Source organism: Erinaceus europaeus, chromosome 11 (genome assembly GCF_950295315.1).
Source record: "Erinaceus europaeus chromosome 11, mEriEur2.1, whole genome shotgun sequence".
Taxonomy (NCBI): domain Eukaryota; kingdom Metazoa; phylum Chordata; class Mammalia; order Eulipotyphla; family Erinaceidae; genus Erinaceus; species Erinaceus europaeus.
This window is the reverse complement of record NC_080172.1, coordinates 74332085-74357549: the sequence shown is the minus strand read 5'-3', so window position 1 is coordinate 74357549 and position 25465 is coordinate 74332085. Positions and strand designations below refer to the sequence as shown.

The 25465-nt window shown below is 38.0% G+C and overlaps 1 protein-coding gene across 2 annotated transcripts in view; it reads right to left on the bottom strand.

Annotated features, from left to right (window-relative positions):
• Positions 1 to 25465, bottom strand: part of EPHX4 (epoxide hydrolase 4) — a 57844-nt gene that overhangs the window by 3890 nt on the left and 28489 nt on the right. For both annotated transcript variants that reach the window (XM_060202066.1, XM_007524669.3), the window contains exons 4-6: positions 23540 to 23668; positions 7736 to 7839; positions 360 to 508 (exon numbers count right to left, since the gene is read on the bottom strand). In XM_060202066.1, the coding sequence (XP_060058049.1) occupies positions 360 to 508; positions 7736 to 7839; positions 23540 to 23668 (382 nt within the window). The remainder of the gene's footprint in view (positions 1 to 359; positions 509 to 7735; positions 7840 to 23539; positions 23669 to 25465) is intronic.

The following is a 25465-nucleotide window of genomic DNA, read 5'->3' as shown; positions in this document are numbered from 1 at the left end:
ATTAGGTAATTAAGCTACACAGTAAGAAAATATAAAAGGCCCAATACATTTTTTAAAAAGATTTATTTAATTGGATAAGAAAGTTGTGGTATATATACACACTGGAATACTACTCAACTGTTAACAATGATGAAGTTATCTTATTTGCTTTATCTTGGGAGGAACTGGAAGGTATTACGGTAAGTGGGATAAATAAAAAAAAGAAGAACAAATATCCGATTATATCACTTAGAGGTGGAACTTAAGAAACAAGGACAGAAATACTGGCTTTTAATAATTCGGCTAGAATATTTTATTTTTGTGGTACCAGTGATCCAACCTAGGCCTCATTCAGGTGAGGCATGTGCTCTGCTACTGACCTGAAGATATTTCGGTAATGGTTTATTGGACCACTTAATGCTCCAGGTTGGGAAAAGATATAAATATAAGCTTCAAGATCTTCTGTTGTTAATCGACATCCTTTTTTCCCAAAACCAGTACTGTGACTGGTAAACAGATGCTTCAATGCCTAGTTTAAGTAAAAAAAGGAACAATTAAAACTTTTCAGTTACCTAACCATTAATTGAATAATAAACCAAATCCTTGACTTTTGAGAGTAGTTGTAGTGACAACTTCCAGTTTCTGCTCTATTTAGGCTGGAAACTTCATTGTTATACTGCATACATTTCTAATTTCCTGGATTCTTCTAACAATACACACACACTTCACCCTTATAAAAAGCACTCCTCCTCTTTGATCTCTATCTACATCTTCTCTCTCTCTTTTTGACTATCTTTGTCTTTTTTTCTCATTCATCCTCACTAGAGTTTCCTGCTTGCATGATTTCACTACTCCTAATGGGCACTTAAAAAAAAAATAAAATCTCTTTTGCCAGATAGAAGGTGAAAGGCACAGAAAGAGAGATTGATATAGAAGTAGATGTAGAAGTAGAGACACCACAGTTCTACCACTTGTGAAGCTTCCTCTTTGTATTGTGATCCCATGTACTGGTGGTCAAGGTCTTGAATCTCATGTCCTCCAGATACTTACCCGTGGCAGAGTATACACTCTACTAGGTGAGCTGTTTTGTTTGTTTGTTTATTTATTTATTGGATAGAGATGTAGAGAAACTGAGAGGGAGGGAAAAGATAGGGAGGTGAATGAAACACTTGCAGCTTTCCACCTGCAGGTGGGGACTGGGGGCTTGAACCTGTGTTCTTGTACATTGTAACATGTTTGCCTTACCAGATATGCCATTGCCTGGTCCTCAATGATCTATTTCCTGATATCCCGAATTATGTTCTATAAGACCAAACTCACCCTAAAAACTTCCCTAATAGCATAATTAACAATAATTTGCCCATTTACTAACAACTAATTCATACCCCCTAAGGTTGTTAAAACTTTTTTGACTATAACCCAAGTAACAAACTCATTTTATATCATGATCCAGTTAACATCCTTACATATAATTTGTGAAACAAAAAATGTAAACAAATATCCTTACTTTTATTATAGTGTACAATTATAATTCAATTCAATTCTATTATAATTGCCTATAAAAATTTAAATTTGCAAGATACCAAATTGATTTACAATTTACTAATAAGGCCCAACTCACAATTTGAAAAATGCTATTCTATATTAGTATTTCTCAAAGTGCAGATCTAAAACCCCTGCATCTGGTTCACTGGGGTTCTCTAAAATTCAGATTCCATAATTCCAAAACACACTTGAAAGGTATAAAGTGGCATATATTGAAATGATTACAACACTATTTACAGTAGAAAAGTACTGAAAACTGGTCAAGTATTTATAGGAAGGAAGTTAGTTGGATATACTAGTTCCCACCGAATTCTTAATACTCCTAGAAATTATGGTGATGCAAGACAACAAATAACCCCATCCAAAAATGGGGGGAGGACATGGACAGAATATTCACCACAGAAGAGATCCAAAAGGCTGAGAAACACATGAAAAAATGCTCCAAGTCTCTGATTGTCAGAGAAATGCAAATAAAGACAACAATGAGATATCACTTCACTCCTGTGAGAATGTCATACATCAGAAAAGGTAACAGCAGCAAATGCTGGAGAGCGTGTGGGGTCAAAGGAACCCTCCTGCACTGCTGGTGGGAATGTGACTTGGTCCAACCTCTGTGGAGAACAGTCTGGAGAACTCTCAGAAGGCTACAAATGGACCTACCCTATGACCCTACAATTCCCCTCCTGGGGATATATCCTAAGGAACCCAACACATCCATCCAAAAAGATCTGTGTACACATATGTTCTTGGCAGTACAATTTGTAATAGCCAAAACCTGGAAGCAACCCAGGTGTCCAACAACTGATGAGTGGCTGAGCAAGTTGTGGTCTATATACACAATGGAATACTACTCAGCTGTAAAAAATGGTGACTTCACCGTTTTCAGCCGATCTTGGATGTACCTTGAAAAAATCATGTTGAGTGAAATAAGTCAGAAACAGAAGGATGAATATGGGATGATCTCACTCTCAGGCAGAAGTTGAAAAACAAGATCAGAAAAGAAAACACAAGTAGATAGGGAGTCGGGCTGTAGCGCAGAGGGTTAAGCGCAGGTGGCACAAAGCACAAGGACCGGCATAAGGATCCCGGTTCGAACCCCGGCTCCCCACCTGCAGGGGAGTCGCTTCACAGGCGGTGAAGCAGGTCTGCAGGTGTCTATCTTTCTCTCCTCCTCTCGGTCTTCCCCTCCTCTCTCCATTTCTCTCTGTCCTATCCAACAACGACAACAAGAATAATAATAACTACAACAATAAAACAACATGGGCAACAAAAGGGAATAAATAAATTTTAAAAAGAAAGAAAGAAAAGAAAACACAAGTAGAACCTGAAATGGAATTGGCATATTGCACCAAAGTAAAAGACTCTGGGGTGGGTGGGTGGGGAGAATACAGGTCCATGAAGGATGATAAATGACATAGTGGGGGTTGTATTGTTAAATGGGAAACTGGGGAATGTTATGTATGTACAAACTATTGTATTTACTGTTGAATGTAAAAAAAAAAAAAAAGAAATTATGGTGATGACCTACTACACGTGATGATGTTGATTGTATGTGTTGTTAAATGAAAAAAAAAACTAATAGGAAAAGAAAACTAGTAGGTTATCTTTTTATGTAAGGAGACAAGTATAAAAACATATTTACTTATGTTTCTAAAAACAGAAGCAATAAAAAGATGAAACAAAAAGAATTCAAATAATCTATGGAAAAGAAATAGAATGGAGACAGAGAAACAGGAAACTGAAATATGACTAATCTCTAACTACACCTTGTTTTTAGAGTTTAGAGAGCCATGTAAATGTTCTAAATAAAACCACACATGTCTAGTAAGAACCTGGTAGTCCTTCGTACCAGTACAGGTGGTTCTAAATCTCCAGGCAGTTCAGGAAGATCTCAGACTCCCCCATGTGTTGAAAATCACTATTCACTCCACCCATTCCGAAAATCACTATTCAGATTCCAAAGGGAATAGTGACTGTGGGCAAGCCCTCCTCTCACAGTCAATATACCAGCAGTGGTTCTGTGTCTTCCTCAGGAAGTAAAAGCCACCACAGCCAGTCTTCCTTTTCTTCTTCATCTGCTTATAACTCAGACAAGATGAAAAGCAGTAAATCGGAGGGTTTATTAAATTCCAAGTTAAATAGCAGTATATATACTAGCCAAGGGTCTTCTGGTTCTAGCAAGTCCAAAAATTCATCCCAGTCTGGGGGGAAGCCAGATTCCCTTCCCATTACCAAGGATGGACTGAGCAGTGGCTCTAGTAGCACCAAAATGAAACCTCAAAGGAAACCATCACCACTTATGAATCCATTAGTAAATCAAACACATCCCCTTCCCACTCAAGGCTACCTGGAGGCTCTGATAAACTTGCTTCCCCATTGAAGCCTGGTCCTGTTACTCCCCCACACTCTAAGTCAAGTCTCCTATCAGTTCAGTTCTGGAGGTTCTCATATGTCTGGAACCAGGAATGAAGTCATCTTCAGGGTTAGGATCCTCAAGCTCACTATCTCAGAAAACTCCCCCATCACCTATCTCTTGCACAACATCGCCATTATCCTTTTTCCTCAAGTGGCCCTTCCATGTCTTCTTCTCAGAACCAGCATGGGAGTTCCTATGGGAAATCTCCCAGCAGGAATAAGAAGCCATCCTTAGCTGCTGTCATAGTTAAACTGAAGCATGGGGTTGTAACCAGTGGCCCTGGTGGTGAAGACCCAGTCAATGGCCTAGTGGGGGTGAGCACTAATTCTTCTAGCTATTCTGTATTCTCTAAACATAATATGTCAGGAGAAGAGTTCCAGGGAAAGCGTGAGACAAGTAATAAAAACAAATCTAAAGGTTCTACCTCTGGGAGATCAGTGGATTCACTAAGAAGACGTCCGTGGCAAAAATTATTAGTAGCAAGCATGATGAGAGATCCCCCAGTATTAAAGCCAAAGTGACTCTGGGGAGAGTAATGGAGAAGGGTTCAGGCTTCAGATGGCTCTCCAGTCATTAATGGTTTCACTCCAAAGTATGAGCATTGCTATGCCAGTCATGGTAAATCACCAGCATATGCCCCCAGAATAGGACAGTAAAAGTGAGTCAGGTTTCTCAATAGCAGAGAAATATTATTAGAACACTCCCAGCTTAGAGAATGGAATTCAACCACTTCCAGGATATTGTATAGAGAAGCATAAGAAACACAAAAGATAAAAGAAGAAAGTAAAAGATGAAGAAGACCGAGACAAGAAAAACAAAACAAACAAACAAACAAACAAACAAAAAACCTCATAGCATCAAGCCAGAGAGTTGGTCAAAATCATCTATCTTCAGACCAGCCCTTATTTTGTTTTGTCTTTTTTTCTTCAGGGTTATCGCTGGGGCTCGGTGCCTACACCATGAATCCACTGCTCCTGGAGGCTATTTTTTCCCTAGGTTCAAGTCAGGTCCTCAGTATACCAACTTCTCAGACAGTGAGAAGTTTAGGTGATGCGGTGTCTCTTCTTTTCTCTTTTTCTATCACTTTCTACCTGAAGAAGTCAGCCTGAGACAGTGAGGCCCCAGTGATGCTAACAACAACAGCAACAATGACGAGGAAGGAAGGAAGGAAGGAAGGAAGGAAGGAAGGAAGGAAGGAAGGAAGGAAGGAAGGAAGGGAGAAATAAGGAAGGAAAGGAGGAAAGGAAGAAAGGAAAGAAGGAAAAGAGAGAGAGAAAGAAAAAATCAGAGCCCATGAAACAAAACACATGTATACATGTACCCGTAAGTTAGGGGAAAATATCTACCTTAAAGCAAAAGTGCACAAGTTTGCAGTGAACCCAAAATAGTATGCAAGTAGAAAGACCTAAAAAAAAAAAAAAAAGACACCTACAATGGTACTTAAATACTTTCCCCATATTTGGGAGCTACTCTCTTCCCTGATCAAGCTTTCTAGTCCTTTTTCCAACTCTGACACCATCTCTCCAGACAATACCTTTGTTTCACCTGCATGTTAGCTGTTGTGGTCAGACAAAAATTAGTGAAGTCATAGACAGACCCCTGGAATATACCTAAAATAGACTGATTAGCTTTTTCCAAAATCTCATCTACAGTATTCTTGCCTTTAGGTTCCTGATTTTATTTAACAATTTTTTTCTGATCTATATCTTAGTGCTTTTTCAGCTACCAGGTTCCAGATACTACCTTGATGCCAGCCTGACTTCACCAGGAAGAGGACCTCACCAAGGTACCCTGGATGCCCACTTCTCCTGAGCCCTGCCCTACTAGGGAAAGATAGGGGCAGGTTGGGAGTATGGATTGACCTGCTGATGCCCATGTTCAGCGAAGAAGCAATTACAGAAACCAGAACTTCCACCTTCTGCACTCCATAATGATCCTGGGTCCATGCTCTGAGACAGATAAGGAATAGGAAAGCTTTCAAGGGAAGGCATGGGATAAGTAACTTTGGTAGTGGAAATTGTGTGGAATTGTACCCTCTTATCCTATGGTCTTGTTGATATTTTTATTTTATAAATAAATTAATAACAATAAAAATAGTTAAAAACATGATCCTGGGACCAGGATCTGAAAAAGAAAGAAAAGAAAAGAAAAGAAAAGAAAGAAGGAAGGAAGGAAGGAAGGAAGGAAAGAAGGAAAGAAGGAAAGAAGGAAAGAAGGGTGGTCTGGGCAGTAGCACACTGAGATAAGTGCACATAGTGCAAGCTCAAGGACCCTCTCAAGGGTCCAGGTTTGAGACCCCAGCTGCTCACCTGCAGGAGGGTTTATTTTACAAGGGCTAAATCAGGTCTGCAAGTGTCTTTCTCTTCCCCTCCTCTCTCAGTTTCTCTCTGTCCTACTCAACAACAACAACAACAGCAACAGCAACAACAACAATGGGAAAAAAGATGGCCACCAGGAGCAGTGGAATCATAAGGCAGGCACCGAGCCCCAGTGATAACCCTGGAGGCAAAAAAAAAAAAAAAAAAAAGAGGGGAAGAGAAAATGGCTGTCAGGAGCAGTGGATTCATTGTATAGGCAATGAGCCCCAGAATAACCCTGGTGGCAATTAAAAACTAATAATAAAATAAATTCAATGTGTGAACCTTGTTTAGCTCCTGATTTAAATAATAAAGTTTATATAGACAATTGAGACATGTGAGGAAAGTTGAATAGGTATGAAATAATATTAAGAAAATGGTCGTTTTTTACTAAGTTTGATAACAGCATTGGGATTATGTTAAAAAAAAAAAGTCCCTCAAGGATCGGAGTAAAGATCCCGGTTCGAGTCCCTGGCTCCCCACCTTCAGGGGAGCCACTTCACAGGCAGTGAAGCAGGTCTGCAGGTTTCTGTCTTCTTCTCCCTGTCTCTTTCTTCCCCTCCTCTCTTCACTTCTCTTTGTCCTATCCAACAATGACGACAACAATAACAACAACAATAGTAACTACAACAATAAAACAACAAGGGCAACAAAAAGGAAAATAAATAAAATAAATATTGAAAAAAAAACATTAAAAAAAAACACACCCCAAGTCCTTGGGGGCTGTGTGGTGATGCACTCAGTTAAGCATTCATATTACCATGATTAAAGACTTGAATTCAAGCTCCTTGTCTCCACATGTGGGAAGATGGGGGTTGGGGGGCTTCATAAGTGGTGAAGAAGTGCTACAGTTCTGTCCATGTCTCTCTCTCTCCATATTTCTTCATCCCCCCTCAGTTTCTCTCTGGCTCTGTCCCTTAAATGAATAAACAAATATTTTTGAACGTCCTTATCGGTCAGAGAATTATGTAGAAGTATTTCAGATAATATGTTATTTAAAAGTTCCCTATATATCCACCATCATTTTGGACATATAAGAAGTATTCAATATGGTTTTTGACAAATAATAAATAATTGTCAGATTCTGGAATACACAAAGACTATAAAAATAAAACTACAGATGAGGTCTTAGAAGCACTTGTTCAGTTTTAGTATATTTCTATTTTTCTTTTCTTTTTTTGGACAGAGAAAAATTGAGAAGGGAGGAGAAGATAGGGAGGGAGAGAGAAAGATACCTATAGACCTGCTTCACTGCTTGTGAAGTGATCCCTCTGCAGGTAGGGAGCCAGGGCTGGAACCAGGATCCTTGAGTGGGTCCTTTGTACTATGTGCTTAACCTGGTGTGCCACTGCAGAGACTCCCATTCTATTTTTCTTTCTGAAGGATAGACTTGAATTAAAAGTATGTTTCCTTAATGACAATACACTGTTTGACTTACCTTGAAATCATTTATTGAGAACATAAATTCTGGGAACCATGGTATTTGGAAGAAGTAATAATAGCTGGATTTGAATAGCTGGATAGGGTGTCGTAAAATATATTCTGAAATAAAAATGCCAATGTTAGCCCTTATTCAAACTGTTTAAATTACTTACTCCTGGAAAAAATTATTTTAAGGCAATGTCATATTTATGATGATCCCATAAAAGAATTCATAAGTAAGACTTTTATATACTTCTCTTTTGAACACTTTCTATATAAGTACATTTTATTGTGAATACTTAGAAAATGTATAGCTGCAAGTTACACTTTATAAAATCTTTACAATCAGAAAGGGGCAGGAAATCCAAATAATATTTTCTTCCAGGGTCCTTATCAGTGACTTACTACTCCTTCCTCCCTTCCTCCTTTCCTTCCTCTCCCCCCCCTCACTTTTTATGTATTAAGATTTCCAGGGTGATTTTAATATATACAGAAAAAGAGAGAGAGCTGCATGAGAATGGCCCCCATTCCACTGGTACTCCCATGTGATCCCAGGACTCAAACTGGAGCTGTGTGCATGACAAGGCAGATGTCCTTAACCAGTGAGCTTAATTTTATGTTCCTTTTTTTTTTTTTAGATCATTAGTAATTTTTATTGGGTAATTAATGTTTTAAATTCAACATTAAATAAAATAGTTTGTACATGCATAAGATTTCCTGGATTTTTATATAAAAATACAACCCCCACTAGGTCCTCTGTCATCCTTTTTGGACCTGTATTCTCCCCACCCCCCAACCCCCAGAGTCTTTTACTTTGGTGCAATACGCCAATTCCAGTCCATGTTCTACTTGTGTTTTCTATTCTGATCTTGTTTTTTCAACTTCTGCTTGAGAGTGAGATCATCCCACATTCATCCTTCTGTTTCTGACTTACTTCACTTAACATGAATTTTTCAAGATCCATCCAAGACCGGTTGAAACAGTAAAGTCACCATTTTTTATAGCTGAGTAGTATTCATATATATATTCCACAATTTGCTCAGCCACTCACCTGTTGCTGGACACCTGAGTTGCTTCCAAATTTTGGCTATTACAAATTGTGCTGATAATAACATATGTGTACACAGATATTTTGGATGGGTGTGTTGAATCCCTTAGGATATATCCACAGGTGAGGAATTGCAGGGTCATAAGGTAGGTCCATTTCTAGCCTTCTGAGAGTTCTCCAGACTGTTCTCCACAGAGGTTGGACCAATATACTTTCCCACCAGCAGTGTAGGAGGGTTCCTTTGACCCCCACAACCTCTCCAGCATTTGCTGCTGTTACCTTTTCTGATGTATGACATTCTCACAGGAATGAAGTGGTATCTGATTGTTGTCTTTATTTGCATTTCTCTGACAATCAGAGACTTGGAGCATTTTTTCATGTGTTTCTCGGTCTTTTGGACCTCTTCTGGGGTGAATATTCTGTCCACGTCCTCCCCCCATTTTTGGATGGGGTTATTTGTTGTCTTGTTGTTGAGATTTGCAAGCTCTTTATATATGTTGGTTATTAGCCTCTTGTCTGATGTATAGCATGTAAAGATCTTCTCCCATTCTGTGAGGGGTCTCTTGGGTTGGGTAGTAGTTTCTTTAGCTGTGCAGAAGCTTTTTAATCTGATGTAGTCCCATAGGTTTATGCTTGCCTTAGTCTTCTTTGTAATTGGATTCATTTCATTGAAGATATCTTTAAAATGTATGCGGAAAAGAGTTCTGCCAATATTTTCCTCTAAGTATTTGATAGTTTCTGGTCTAACGTCCAAGTCCTTGATCCACTTGGAATTTATTTTTGTATTTGGTGAAATATACTGGTTCAGTTTCATTCTTCTGCATGTTTCAACCCATTGTTTCCAACACCATTTGTTGAAGAGACTCTGCTTTCCCCATTTAATAGTCTGGGTACCTTTGCTAAAGATTAGATGTCCATAGGTGTGGGGGTTTACGTCTGGGCTCTCAATTCTATTCCACTGGTCAGTATGTCTATTCATGTTCCGGTACCAAGCAGTTTTGATGACAATGGCCCTATAATACAATTTGAGATCTGGGAGTGTGATACCTCCAGTTCTGTCCTTTCTTCTCAAGATTGTTTTGGCAATTCTAGGTCTTTTCTGGTTCCAGATAAACATTTGTAGCATTTTTTCTATTCTCCAAAAAAAATGTGGTTGGTATCTTGAAGGGGATGGCATTAAATCTGTATATGGCTCTGGGTAGTATATTCATTTTGATGATGTTCATTCTTCTAACCCATGAACATGGAATATCTTTCCACTTCTTTGTGTCTTTTTCAGTTTCTTTGATTAGTGACTCATAATTTTCAGTATACAAGTCCTTTACTTCTCTGGCAAGGTTTACTTCTAGATATTTTTTTTTGTTTTGTTGCTATAGTAAAAGGAATTGATTTCTGGGTTTTCAACGTCTTCTAGCTTAGTGTTTGCCTAGAGGAATGCCACTGACTTTTGAATGTTAATTGTGTAGCCTGACATCTTACTGTATTTCCTGATGATTTCTAAAAACTACTTGCTGCATTCCTTAAGTTTTTCTATGTATAATATCATATCATCTATAAATAGGGAGAGTTTGACTTCTTCTCTTCCAATCTGTATGCCTTTAATTCCTTGCTCCTGCCTGATTGCTATGGCAAGAGCTTCAACACTATGTTGAATAGTAATGGTGATAGTGGGCAGCCCTGTCTAGTATCTGATCTGTAGGGAAATACTTCCAGTATTTCACCATTGAGTATGATGTTGGCTGTAAGTTTGCTATATATAGATTTCACTATCTTCAGGAATTTTCCATCTATTCCCATTTTTTGTAGTGTTTTGATCATAAAGGGAAGTTGTATTTTGTCAAAGGCTTTCTCTGCATCTATTGATATGACCATGTGGTTTTTGGTCTTGCTTTTGTTGATGTGGTGGATCACATTGATTGATTTACAACCAACCTTGCATGCCTGGGATAAACCCCACTTGGTCATGATGAACAATCTTTTTAATAGACTGCTGTATCTGGATGGCTAGAATGTTGTTCAATATTTTAGCATCTCTGTTCATCAGAGATATTGGTCTGTAGTTTTCTTTTTTGGTTGTGTCCCTGTCTGCTTTTGGTATCAGAGTGATGTTGGCTTCATAGAAGCTGGCAGGGAGTATTCCAGTGTCTTCAATCTTCTGGAAGACTTTTAAAAGTAGAGGTATTAGTTCTTCTTTGAAGGTTTTGTGGAACTCATTTGTAAAACCATCTGGTCCGGGACTTTTATTTTTGGGGAGATGTCTGATAACTGTTTCAGTTTCATTAGCTGTGATGGGCCTGTTCATGATATCTACTTCCTCATTACTTAATTTTGGAAGTTGGTATTTATCTAGGGAATCGTCCATTTCTTCTAGGTTCTCTAGCTTGGTAGCATATAGTTGTTCATAGAAGCCTCGCATGGTATGTTGAATTTCTGCAGTGTCTGTTGTGATATCTCCTCTTTCATTTACTATCCGATTTATTTGGGTCTTCTCCATTTTTTTTTTTGTGAGTCTGACTAAAAGTTTGTTGATTTTGTTCACTCTTTTGAAGAACCAGCATTTACTTTCATTGATCTTTTGTATAGTTTTCTTATTTTCAATGTTATTTATTTCTGCCCTAACTTTAGTGATTTCTCTCCTTCTGGCTGCTTTAGGGTTCTTTTGTTCTTCTTCTTCTAGGTCTTTCAGATGTGCAATCATGCTCTTTATTTGTGCTTTTTCTTGTTTCCTAATGTGCCCATATTGCTATGAACTTCCCTCTCAGTACTGCTTTAGCTGTGTCCCAAATATTTTGATAGCTTGTGTCTTCACTTTCATTGAACTTTCAAAACATTTTGATTTCTTTCTTTATTTCCTCTTTGACCCAGTAGTTGTAAAGTAGTGTATTGTTGAGCTTCTACATTTTGGGGCTATTACTAATCTTTTGTTGATTATTAAGTATTAATTTAGTTCCACTGTGGTCTGAGAAGATGCTTGGGATGATTTCAATGCTCTTGAATTTGCTGATGCTGTCTTGTGGCCTAACATATGGTCTATCCTTGAGAATGACCCATGTGGACTTGAGTGAAATGTGTATTCCAGATTCTTTGCATGAATGACTCTGAAAATGTCCAATAGTTCTAGTTTATCTATCTCTTCATTTAGCTCCCTCATGTCTTTATTGATTTTATGCCTGGATAATCTGTCTAGTTGAGAGTGTGGGGTGTTGAAGGCCCCTACTATGACTGTGTTGCTGTTAATATATTGCTGTAGCTCTTTCAGTAGACGTTTGATGTATTTAGATGGCTTTTCATTGGGTGCATAGATGTTAATAATTGTTAAGTCCTCTTTATTGACTGATCCACTGAGCATTAAGTAGTGTTCATCCCTATCTTTTAATATTTATTTATTTTAAAGTCTATCATGTCAGATATAAGAATAGCTGTTCCTGCTCTTTTTTTGTGGGCCATTTGCTTGTATGATAGTTTTCCATCCTTTCACTTTAAGTCTGTGTTTGTCTTGTTGAGTTAGGTGAGTTTCCTGTAGACAGCATATTGTTGGGTTGTGTTTTCTGATCCATCTTCCTACTCTGTGTCTTTTAATAGGTGAATTCAGGCCACTGACATTTATTTATATCAAAGACTGAATATATTGTAACGCCATTCTTGTAGAGTTTTAGAGTATTCTGATATATGTCCTATTTATGATGGTCTGTTTATAGAAGACCTTTCAGAACTTCTTTCAGGGCAGGCTGGGAGATAGTTGATTCTTTTAACTGTTGTTTGTCTGAGAAGCTTTTGATGCCTCCATCTAGTCTGAATGACACTCTAGCAGGATACAGTAGTCTTGGTTGAAAGCCTTTCCCATTTAGCACTTGATAGATACCTTGCCATTCTCTTCTGGCCTGTAGTGTTTGTGTGGAGAGGTTTGCTGCTAATCTTATGGGTTTTCCTCTGTAGGTGACTCTTTGTTTTTTCTCTTGCAGCCTTCAGGATCCTTTCTTTATCCTTATTTCTTTCCATTCTAAATATGATGTGTCTTGGTGTATTTAAGTCTGGGTTAATTCTGCATGGGACCCTTTGGGCTTCTTGAATCCTTATGTCTTTGATGTTGTCTAGACTGGAGAAGTTTTCAGCTATTATATCCTGAAGAATGCTTTCTTCCTCTCCCTTTCTTCCTTTAGTAGGCCAATAATGTATATATTATTTATTTTGAAGTCATCCCATAGGTCTCTGTTGTTGTTTTCAGCATCTCTTAATCTCTTACTTCTTTTTTAGTTGTAAGTAATTCGTCCTCGATCTTGCTAATTCTGTCTTCAGCCTCATTGATTCTATTCTCTCTGCCCTCTACTGTTTTCTGGAGTTCATCTATTTTGTTACCTTGTTCTGATACTGTTTTAGATTGTTCAGCTAGGTGTGTTCTTAGCTCAGCTATTTCATATTTCAGCTCTCTAATAACCTTGAGATAATTACTGTTTTCTTCCAGAGTCTCATTGGTTGTTTCTGCATTTATGGTGACAATTCTTTCAAACTCTTTACTCACTCCTGTGATTCTTTCCTTAACTAGTAGTTGGATGTTGACCTAATTATTTTCTGCTTCAATCTTTGGGGGTCTTTGAGCTGGACACTTGTCCTGGTTCATTTCTCCAATATTTCTTCTTGTTGGTTTAACCATTTGATATAGTATGTTATGAGGTCCCTTTCTCAGTACTTTTCAAATTACTGATCACTCTTGCCTGGATTGACTTGTGTCTAAGTAAGGTAATTACAGATTCACAGTTGTGGAAATTGACAGTTGTTTCAATATTATTATAATCCCTGTGTTGGAGCACAGTGGCTTAAAAGCCTCTTTTGTTCTTTTTTTCCCTGTAAGCTATGGGAGCCTGAGGGCTTTTAAACTATAAGTAGGCTTCTTAGCTTAATCACTGACTCCTGACCAAGAGATAAAGCAGGGTGGGGCAGAGATAATCCAGTGATTATGCAAAGAGACTCTCACAACCCCACTGCTAGGACGCTGAGGTATAGATCTTCTCTTGAATTTCCTCGTTAGTTCTCTGTCCCCTGGTGTCAGAACAGGGCCTCTCCCCGCTGCTCCAGATTCTGAGGGCGGTAGCAATGGAGACTCACAGCTGCATTTGGTGAGTCTTAGGGGAGTCCTCTCCTCCCTTCAGCCATCTTTTTGTTGGTGAAACAGACTGGTTGTGGTGTCTCAACTGGTAAACTGCCGGACTGTTACTAGCCACTTAAATCTCCCTGGGCTCCTCTCTGTCCACGAGCCACATGTGTTTGCACTCACCGGTGATTTGGTGGGTTCCTGATGTCGTTGTAGTCCTGTCTTGTTGCATTTCCAGATGGTCCCTTTGGCATTCCTAGTTGACCGGTGAGAGGAGAGGAGAGAAACACAATTGCTGCTGCTCTGTAGCCCCACCTCCAGAAGTAATTTTCCGTTCTTTAAAATATTTTCCTTGTAGGATTATTTGAATGCCTTACTCATTTGATATCAACAGAAGCTGAAGTCTCCCTGCATCTCCCATTTTCCTTCTTTCCTCTCTTCTTTATTTTTTTTATTAGATCAGAGGTAGTAACAGCGATCAAGTATGAACCTCTTGAATGCAAATCCTACATACTATTATTGAGATATCTCCCCAACCATAAGCTGAAGTGTTTCTATAGACTTATTAATGAATCTAGAAATTCATTAATTTAATTAAGTTATTAGCATATATAGTGGGGAAGATTTGGCAGTGGTCAAAACTAAAACGTTCTCATTGGAAAGGAACTTGCACAAATAATAAGAAGCAAGTATATATAAACAATAATTATTTATTTTAATTTTTCAGTTCCCCCACCCCAATTTTTTCACTTTTTAAAAATTGCCACCAGGGCTATCATTGAGGCTCAGTGCATATACTATGTATCCACCACCCCTTCTAGCACCCATATTTTCCTTCTTTTTTATTTTTAAATTTTGTTTTATTTGACAGAACAGAGAAATATTTAGAGGAGAGAAGTATATAGAGAGGGATAGGGAGAGAGATAGACATCTGTGGTACTGCATCACTGTTTGTGAAACTTCTTCCCTGCAAGTGGAGGGTGGGTGCTTGAACTCAGGTCCTTGCACATGGTAAAATGTCCACTAGCTGGCTGTGCCACCATCAACCCCCTAAAAGATCAAATAAAAGACCACTTATAATTGACCCTCAAAAGGTAAAATACATTGGGGTGAATTGCATAAAGGAGGTGAGGGACTTTTACAATGAAAATTATAGGGCATTGTTAAAAGAAATAGAGAGGGGAGGAGGCCAGTAGGGCAGTGGGTTAAGCACAGGTGATGCAAAGTGCAAGGACTGGCGTAAGGATCCTGGTTCAAGACCCTGGCTCCCCACCTGCAGGGGAGTCACTTCAGAAGCAGTGAAGCAGGTCTGCAGGTGTCTTTCTCTCCCCCTCTCTGTCTTCCCCTCCTCTCTCCATTTCTCTCTGTCTTATCTAACAATGACAACAATAATAACTACAACAATAAAAAACAACAAGGACAACAAAAAGGGAATAAATAAATAAATATTAAAAAAATAGAGAGCAACATACAGAAATAGAAGAATATCCTTTGTTCCCAAATTGGAGGAATAAACATTATTAAAATGGCCATTCTACCAAAAGCAATCTAAAATATCAGTGCAATCCCTATCAAGGCCCAATGGCATTTTTTTCAAGCAAATTGAACAATTTGTCCAAAATCTTGTGTGGAACTGCAAAAGCCATGAATATTCAAGGAACTTAAAAATAAACAAACATGTTAGCAGATGAAGCTGAACCACCACTTATTACCATGAACTCCAAGTGGATCAAGGACACGGACATTAAGCTAGAAACTATCAAACACGTAGAATAAAACATTGGCAGGACACTTCACAACCTATGCTTCAAAACAGCCTTCAAGGATTCAAATCCAACAACAAAGAAAATAAACTACTGGAACTACATCCAGCTGAAGAGCCTCTGTACAGCAAAGGGAACTACCACCCAGACAAAAAGGCACTCAATGGCATGAGAGAAGATCTTTACACAACACACATCAGATAAAGGACTAATAACCAAAATACAGAAAGAACTCAGTAAATTAGGCACCAAAAAAACACAAGCAACACCATCAGAAAGTGGGGCAAGGACATGAGCTGAAATTTCACTGAGGAAGAGATTCAGAGAGCCAACAGATATATGAGAGGGTGTTCAAAGTAAATAATCATCAGAAAAATGCAAATAATGACAGCACTGAGATACCACTTTATACCTGTGAGTATGTCATTCATCAGAAAGAACAGAAATGACTAATGTTGGAGAGGATGTGGAGAAAAATGGACACTTTTTCACTGCTTGGTGTGAGTGAAAAATGGTCCAGACATTGTGAAAAGCAATCTGGAGACTTATCAGGACATTAGACATGAACCTACCCTATGACCCAGAAATTCCTCTCCTGGAGATTTACCCAAAGGAAAAATAAAAAAACACCTATAAGAAGAGATCTATGTATACCTATGTTCATAGCAGCACAATCTGTAATTGCCAGAACCTGGAAGCAGTCCCAACATCAGATGAGTGGCTATAATAATTGTGATATATATATATACACATATACATACACATATACATATGATGGTATACTACTCAGGTGTAAAAAAATGATGAAATTGTCTCTTTCACATTCTCTTGGATTAATTTGAGAGCATCATGTTGAGTGAGATAAGCCAAAAAGAGAAGTATGAATACCAAATGATCTCACTTATTAGCAGGACTTTAAAGTATGGATGGGGAGGGAAAGCACAAAGTAAATTGTGTTGCAGCAAAGCAAAAAACTCTGGGAAGGGAGATGGAGGGAGGAGAGGGAGAAAACTTTGGGAGTCTGGTACATAATAAACTGTATGCATATATCAGTGAATCCACTGCAAAGTATTATCCACCTCAATTTAAAAAAGAGGTAAAATCCCAACAACAGATGAGTGGCTGAGAAAGCTGTGGTATATATACACAATGGAATACTATGCAGCTATCAAGAACAATGAACCCACCTTCTCTGACCCATCTTGGACAGAGCTAGAAGGAATTATATTAAGTGAGCTAAGTCAGAAAGATAAAGATGAGTATGGGATGACCCCACTCATCAACAGAAGTTGACTAAGAAGATCTGAAAGGGAAACTAAAAGCAGGACCTGACCAAATTGTAAGTAGGGCACCAAAGTAAAAGCCCTGTGGTGAGAAGTAGACATGCAGCTTCCTGGGCCAGTGGGGGGTGGGAGTGGGTGGGAGGGATGGGTCACAGTCTTTTGGTGGTGGGAATGGTGTTTATGTACACTCCTAGCAAAATGTAGGCATATAAATCACTAGTTAATTAATATGAGAGGGGGAAAATCAATTGTATGTCTCAAAGTTTTTCAAAACACAAACTGAATCTTTTTAATATATAGGCTGCATATTTGAGATGCGGACTCTCTCAAAAGCCTAGACCAAGTAGATCAGAAGCAACCAATAGCACAGCTATATACAAGATACTGGGTACTGTACAGCAAACCATAACAAAAGGACTTTTCAAAGTTAACCCAATTACCAAATAATGTGATGATAACATTAACTATCGATTGTCTTTTTGAACCCTAAGACAGCAGGAACCTCACATCTCCACTATAGAGCCCCTACTTCCACCCAGTCCTGGAACCCTTGGATAGGGCCCACTTTCCTGTATGCCTCTCCCAATCCATATCAAATAACATTGCATCTGCCGATCACAACCTAACCAATGCAACGGTTGCCACCTCAACATGCTTCACCTCAGAATGTGTCCAGAGACTTCACGTGTGGAATGACAACCCTTCAGCTTCATTACTCTGGTGAGACCTTTCCTTTCATAGTATACTCTAATTTCATCTCAGGTGGTTCACTTTCTTATTTATTTATTTATTTATTTATTTATTTATTTATTTTTTCATTTTTTTCAAGGTGGTTCACTTTCTAACAAAGTCCGAAAACCTAGATATACACCAGTTTCTGTGAGAGAGAGCATATGTTCACACGTATCCATAAACTACTGCGAAATATATACCTGAAAGCAGAAGTACACTAGAGCTTGCAGTGAGTACCTCCCTAACACTTCCTCTCCACTATTCCAAGCTTTGGGTCCATGATTGCTCAACAATTTGTTTGGCTTCGTATGTTAACTCTCTTTTCAGTCACCAGGTTCCAGATGCCATCAGGATGCCAGTCAGGCTTCCCTGGACTGAAGACCCCACCAATGTGTCCTGGAGCTCAGCTTCCCCAGAGACACACCCTACTAGGGAAAGAGAGAGGCAGACTGGGAGTATGGACTGACCAGTCAACGCCCATGTTCAGCGGGGAAGCAATTACAGAAGCCAGACCTTCTACCTTCTGCAACCCACAATGACCCTGGGTCCATGCTCCCAGAGGGATAGAGAATGGGAAAGCTATCAGGGGAGGGGGTGAGATATGGAGATTGGGTGGTGGGAATTGTGTGGAGTTGTACCCCTCCTAGCCTGTGGTTTTGTTAATTAATCCTTTCTTAAATAAAAAAAAATTTAAAAAAGAGGTAAAATACGGAGGTATCATGCTCCCCAACTTCAGTTTATACTACAAAGCAACAGTAATCAAAACAGCCCAGAAATGAGACCAGACATATACAACCACTTAATATATGACAAAGCCAAAACCATTTGATGGGATAAATAAGGCCTCTTCAACAAATGATGTTGGGAAAATTGGACACCCACATGTAGAAAAGTGATATTAGACCACAACTTAATACCAAAGTCAAATTAAAATGGATCGCATATCTAGATACTAGAACATGAACTCTAAACTTTATAGAATAAATAGTGTAACTTTGCAGTACCTTCACATCAAAGATATCTTTGGAGATTCAACACTATGGGCATGATAAATTTAAAAAAGAGTAAATAAATGTGGTTACATGACAGTAAAAAGTTCCCACATTTCAAAAGCAAATAACACAAGGATAAGCAGGCAACTCAGTAAATGGAAGAAGATACTTCCATATCACACATCCAATAAATGACTGCTATCAAACATATATACAGAATTGGTACAGACCTACAAAAAAAATAAAAATTACCCAATTAAAAATGAACTGGGTACAGGTAGACAGCATAATGGTTATGCAAAAAGACTCTCATGCCTGAGGCTCTAAAGCCCCAGGTTTAATTGCCTGCATCACCATGAGCCAAAGCTGATCAGAGCTCTGGTAAAAAAAAAAAAAAAAAAAAAAAAAAAGGGCAGCAGAGGATATGAACAGAATATTCACTACAGAAGATATCCAAACACATGAAAAATTGTGCCAGGTTAATGATTGTCAGAAAAATGCAAATAAAGACAACATTGAGATAACAGCTCACCCCTGTGATTCAAAAAAGGACAGCAGCAACAAATGCTGGAGAGGCTGTGAGGACAAAGGAACCCTTCTTCACTGCTGGTGGGAATGGAGATTGGTCCAGCCTCTGTGGAGAGCAGTCTGGAGAACTCTCACAAGGCTAGGCATGGACCTTCCATATGACCCAGTAATTCCTCTCCTAGGGATATACCCCAAGGACACCATAACACCTAACCAAAAAGATATGTGTACACCTATATTCATAGCAGCACAATTCATAATAGCTAAAACCTGGAAGCAACCCAGGTGCCCAACAACAGATGAGTGGCTGAGAAAGCTGTGGTATATATACACAATGGAATACTACGCAGCTGTTAAGAACAATGAACCCACCTTCTCTGACCCATCTTGGATGGAGCTAGAAGTCATTATGTTAAGTGAGCTAAGTCAGAAAGGCAAAGACAAGTATGGGATGATCCTACTCATAAACAGAAGTTGAGAAAGAAGAACAGAAAGGGAAACTCAAAGCCGAATCTGACTGAGTTTGGAGTAGGGCACCAAAGCAAAAATCTCTGGGTGGAGAGTGAGGGTGGATGCTCAGCTTCACTGTGGGGGGTGGGGGGGAGGATGGGATGGGATGGGACACAGCCTTTTGGTGGTGGGAATGGTGTTTATGTACACTCCTATTAACTTATAGTCATATAAATCACTATTTAATTAATTTAATTAATACGAGAGGGGAAAATTGATTGAATGTCTCAAACTTCAATGCACAGACCATAGGCTGAATCTTTGAAATGTTGACTCTTCTAAAAGCTTAGACTAGGAGAGTTGAAGTAACTAGTGGATTTACTTTATAATATATATATTACATAATATATATTATATTATATATAATGGTGAGGTTGTATATGATACAGCAAATCCTAACAATGGGATTTTCAAAGTCAACCAAATTGCCAAATAATTTGATTACAGCATTAACTTATCTCTTGCCTTCTTAAACCCCAAGACAGCAGGAACCTCCTGCTTCCTCAATAAAGCCCAAATTTCTCCCAGTCCTGGAACCTCTAGGGTGGGGCTCACTTTCCAGCATGCCTCTCTCAATTCATACCAACTCATACTGCATCTGCTGATTCCAACCTAGACAATGCAATGAGTACCACCTGGGCATGGTTACATAGGCTCCTGTGCTGAATGTGGACCCCTGATCAAATCGATGGGGTTTATAGTCAACAATATTTATACACTTTCCCCATATTTGGGAGCCACTCTCTTCCCTTATCCAGCTTTCTAGCTCTTTTTTCCAGCCATGATATCATCCCCCCAGACAATAACCTGGGATCACTAGCATATCAGATGTTAGGCTCAGGCAAAAACTAATAAAGTCATGGGCCCTTTGGAATATAACTAAAATAGACCCACTAGCTATTTCCAAAACAGAGACCCCAAATCTTTATCTGTAATTTTTTAGCCTTTAGTTTCATGACTAACCAACAATTTGTATGGCTTTATATGTTAACTCTTTCAGCCACCAGGTTCCAGATGCTACCATGATGCTAGCCAGACTTCCCTGGACAGATGACCCTACCAATATGTCCTGGAGCTCCGCTCCCTCAGAGCCCTGCCCCATTAGAGAAAGAGAGAGAGAGACAGACTGGAAGTATGGATTGACCTGTCAACACCCATGTTCAGAGGTGAAGCAATTACAGAAGCTAGACCTCCCACTTATAGTAAGTAAATAAATGAGATTGTCAGTTTCACTTAAGAATAACCTTAAGGAGATAGCAAAAAAAAAAAAAAAAAAAAAAAAAAAAACAAGCATTCTTAGTAAATTTCAAACACTGAGAAATTCTTTCTAACTTTCTGTACGAAGAAATAGAAAATAAACATAAAACTGTGCAGTGCCACAGTCAGCACAACAGTTCTTTTGGGGAAAAGCACTTGCACAATTGAGTTAGTAAGTTGATATTTTTAGGCAACACTATTTTTCACATGAAAGAAGAGCTAGCAAACTACCATCATTCAGGCTTAGATATCTGACACACAGTCTCTTGAAAATGCAAGCCTGTCACATGAGAAGAAACAACCAAGAGTATGTGTGGTTAATAATAAAATTCAAGTTTCCAAATGAAAATACAAATTTTGGAAACTTGTATTTTCCACAGTGCAGCTTTGCAGTATGTACAGGTATTTTTTAAGAGTTTGGGGGTGATATTAATGAAATTATTTTATATCAAATATTGAAATGTGTCAAATTATGGAAGACCTACATATCTCAACAAACTAATATCCTCCAAAGCATGATGAAGTAAAATCATGCATGAGTTAGAAAAAAAATTCATTCAAAGTGCTATAGAGATCAATAGATTTTTTAAGAGTTTATTTATTTATTCATTAGAAATGATAGGAGAGAGAGAAAGAACCAGAAATCACTATGTGCTGCTGGGGATTGAACTCAGGACTTCATGCTTCAGAGTCCAAAGCCATATCCACGGCGCCACCTCCCAGACCACACGATCAACAGATCTTAATGTAACAGAGTACAAAAAGTTCATCAACATATCAGATTTTACTTTGCTATTAATCTTTAGAAAATAGGTAGATTTTTGAGTTTGATATACTAGTAAAGAAGACCCTCACAGTTAAATTAAAAGATCATTAAAATACTATTGCCTTTTTCCAGTTAGAAATCTCTGTGAAGTCCAATTTCTTCATATATTACAAATTAAATAACATACAACAGATAAAAAAAATAGAATACTATTCAGTGCTGGCTGATGGTGGTGCCCCAAGATTGAATTTGGGAGCTAGGAGTATCATGAAAGTCTTTTTGCATAATCCTTATATAGATTGAATGCTGAAGACAATCTGATGATCCAGGTGTCTTCTATCAAGTCAAAAATTCAAAAGGTTTACAAAAATGTAATTTTAATTTTATTTTGGATTATGTAAAGGTGTTTGTTTTTAAGTTTCCCTGAGGATTATTGCTGGGGCTCACTGCCAACACTACAAATCTGATGCTCCTGGTGGCCAAATTTTCCTCTTTTACTTTTCCTACTTTATTTGATAGGTCAAAGAGAAGTTGAGAGGGGAAGGGTAGACAAAGAAAGATAGACAGATACCTATAGTCCTGCTTCACCGCTCATGATGTGTCCTCCTTGCAGGTGGGGCACAGGGCTGGAACCCATGTCCTTCCACATAGTAATATGTGTCCTCAACTGGGAGTGCCACCGCCCAGCCCCTGGAATATGTAGTTTTCACTAAAATATGTCATTTATGCTAACATGCACTGAATTTACTACTTGTAAATAATTAAAATAAATATTTTTAAATTTTTCTTCGACTTCAGTTGGAAATGTTGAGGAAATGTTAATTTACAGGATTTTTTTTTTTTTTGTCACAAGAGTATGTACCTACATTTCCTCAAGATACTTATGAGTACATTTCACCCTCCATGGAACTATCATCCTATTGCATTGTAGGGACTTAACTTCTCAATCTCCTTTCCCCCTCTGCGTCCCCAAAATCTGTTGCAATAGACTACAGTCCATGAAGAATTCACCTTATATTGATTTTATATTATTTTATTTCTTATTTTTAATTTCCAGTACATTTAACAGTATAAATTAAGTGTGCATTGCTATTTATAAGTATAACCTATATATAGTAGCCAATTAAATATTGTTTTTTAAAAAAATCAAGAGTACAAAGAAATATTGGGACCAAAAATTTGAGAACTGCTACTTTTACAAATATTGCCATTCCAGCAGCTAGGTAGTGATACGGCACATGTCACTGTGCTAGATAAGGACCCCGTTGAAGTGTCTGGTCCCCACCTGCAGGGTGGGGGGAGCTTCAAGAGTAGTGGAGCACTGATGCAGGTGCCTCTCTTTTTTTCACTTTCCTTCTTTTCTTACCCTCTATCAAAGAAAAAAAATAAAATAAAAATACCCCTAGGGAATAGTGGAGCCATGCAGGCACTACACTTCAGTAATAACTCTAGTAACAAAAAGTTTAAAAAAAATAATTAAGAATATTGTCATTTCTCATAGGCAAAGCATTCAGGCAAGACGAAAATTTATCTCTAGGCTGTCAAGACCCATTACTGTCAATGCCACTGTATTTTCCCCTTTATTCTTTCCCAAGTTAGCAGTGAAATGTCTTTAGAAATGTTTTCTAAAAAGGAATAAAATTATGCAAGCAAATATGAAGATACATTTTCTTAGAATCTTCAGGAAGATTTAAAACCAAGGTATCTGACATTGCCATATGATAACACCATATTTCAGTCATTTTACTTTTTAATATTATGTTAATTGAAATCTGTTGTTTTAAATTCAAAGTGCCAGAAACAATAGTGAATAGTCACATTGGCAAATGTTTTAATGAAAATCTAAACTTACCTGTAAACACATTTGGATGAGGGAAGTTAATAACAATAAGCTTCATTACCATCTCAGGGTAACAGATAGCAATTAGCCAAGCAATCATGCCCCCCCAGTCATGGCCAATAAGAACACATTTGCTATAACCTACAATCAAGAAAAAAAAATAACATTGAAAAGAAACAGGTAGGTACATCATTAGCTCACATACAATTCTGAAACCAGTATTCCCATGCATCTTTTCCTAATTATGCACCTACTACTGAGTTTGGTAATTCCAAAATATTTATATTTGATTTACTTAGATAGCTTTTTAGAAAATTTAGATGTTCAGTGGTCCGGGAGGTGGCGCAGTGGAGAAAGCATTGATTCTCAAGCATGAGGTTCTGAGTTCAATCCCTGGCAGCACATATACCATCTTTCTCTCTCTCCTCCTATCTTTCTCATTAATAAATAAATAACACATTTCTTTAAAATAAAGAAAGGAAGGAAGGAAGGAAGAAAGAAAGAAAGAAAGAAAGAAAGAAAGAAAGAAAGAAAGGGAGAAAATTTAGATATTCGAACTTCACTCTAGACATACAGATTCAAAGTTTTACCCAGGATATTATTTATATATTTATGTTTTTATAATATCCAGCTCAGGTCTCATAAACTTGAGTTTGGAAAACATAATAGAGGTTACATACACATAGGTGATACGTTAATTTGAGTTGTTTTTGAAATGCCTCGACTTAGAAATAAACCTTTATTTCTTTTTTTATATATAATGTTTTATATATATATTTATTTTCCCTTTTGTTGCCCTTGTTGTTTATCATTGTTGTTGTAGTTGTTGTTATTGATGTCATCATTGTTAGATAGGACAGAGAGAAATGGAGAGAGGAGGGGGAAACAGAGGGGGAGAGAAAAATAGACACCTGAAGACCTGCTTCACCGCCTGTAAAGTGACTCCCCTGCAGGTGGGGAGCCGGGGGATCGAATTGGGATACTTACACTGGTCCTTGCACTTTGCGCCATGTGTGCTTAACCTGCTGTGCTACCACCCGACTCCCTAAACCTTTATTTCTAAGAAACATCTACTTTCTCCCTAACTTTTCAAATCCTGTGTTAAAACTCAACACAGTAATATATCACTAATTTGGCAACATTAAATCAAATTGAACTAGTGGAAAATCTTAACTATAGAACTGATTATACATATTAATCGTATTAATATATATTTCATATAATAATTATCATAAGTTGAATAATGTTAAATATTAATAGAGATTCCTATAGAACTTCCTTTGTATAAATGGGTAAAATTCACTTGTATTTTAATACCAGAGTACTTAAACTTATTTTTTTTCAAGTATTTCTCACCATCACCCCCACCACTATATTAACACACAAACACACACACACATACACACATACATATTCACTCTTCACTTGCCACTGCTATAGAAAAAAGAAGTGTAATTTGTTACCCCTTTGATGTTAGACTCAGCAATATGACTTCCTTTTGATCTTATGGTTGGTATGAGTTGACTTTGAGCTCAACCACTTAACTTAGTTTTGTCAATGAGCTGTTAGCAGAAACTTTAAAATACGTGTACAGTTAGGCTTACGCTCTTGCTGCTTCTATGACTGCCAGGATAAACCTCCACCCACTCGCAGACTGCTCTTCCCGTTGGTGTGGGTTCCAATACAACTCACAGTGAGATGTCAGTTCCAGCTGGACTTGCAGTGGACGCAAAGACTCAAACCTGACCTAGAGATTCATGAGCATGGGAATAAATACCCTTGTCTATATGCCACTGAGTTTGAGTTGGTTTTTTACACTGTACGGTTGATGTACTAGTTGATCAATGTCAGAAATAGTGCAAGTGCTTCTGCATCTTAGGATATTTTAAAGAATTTATTTTTTTTAAAGATTTTATTTATTTATGAGAAAGATAGGAG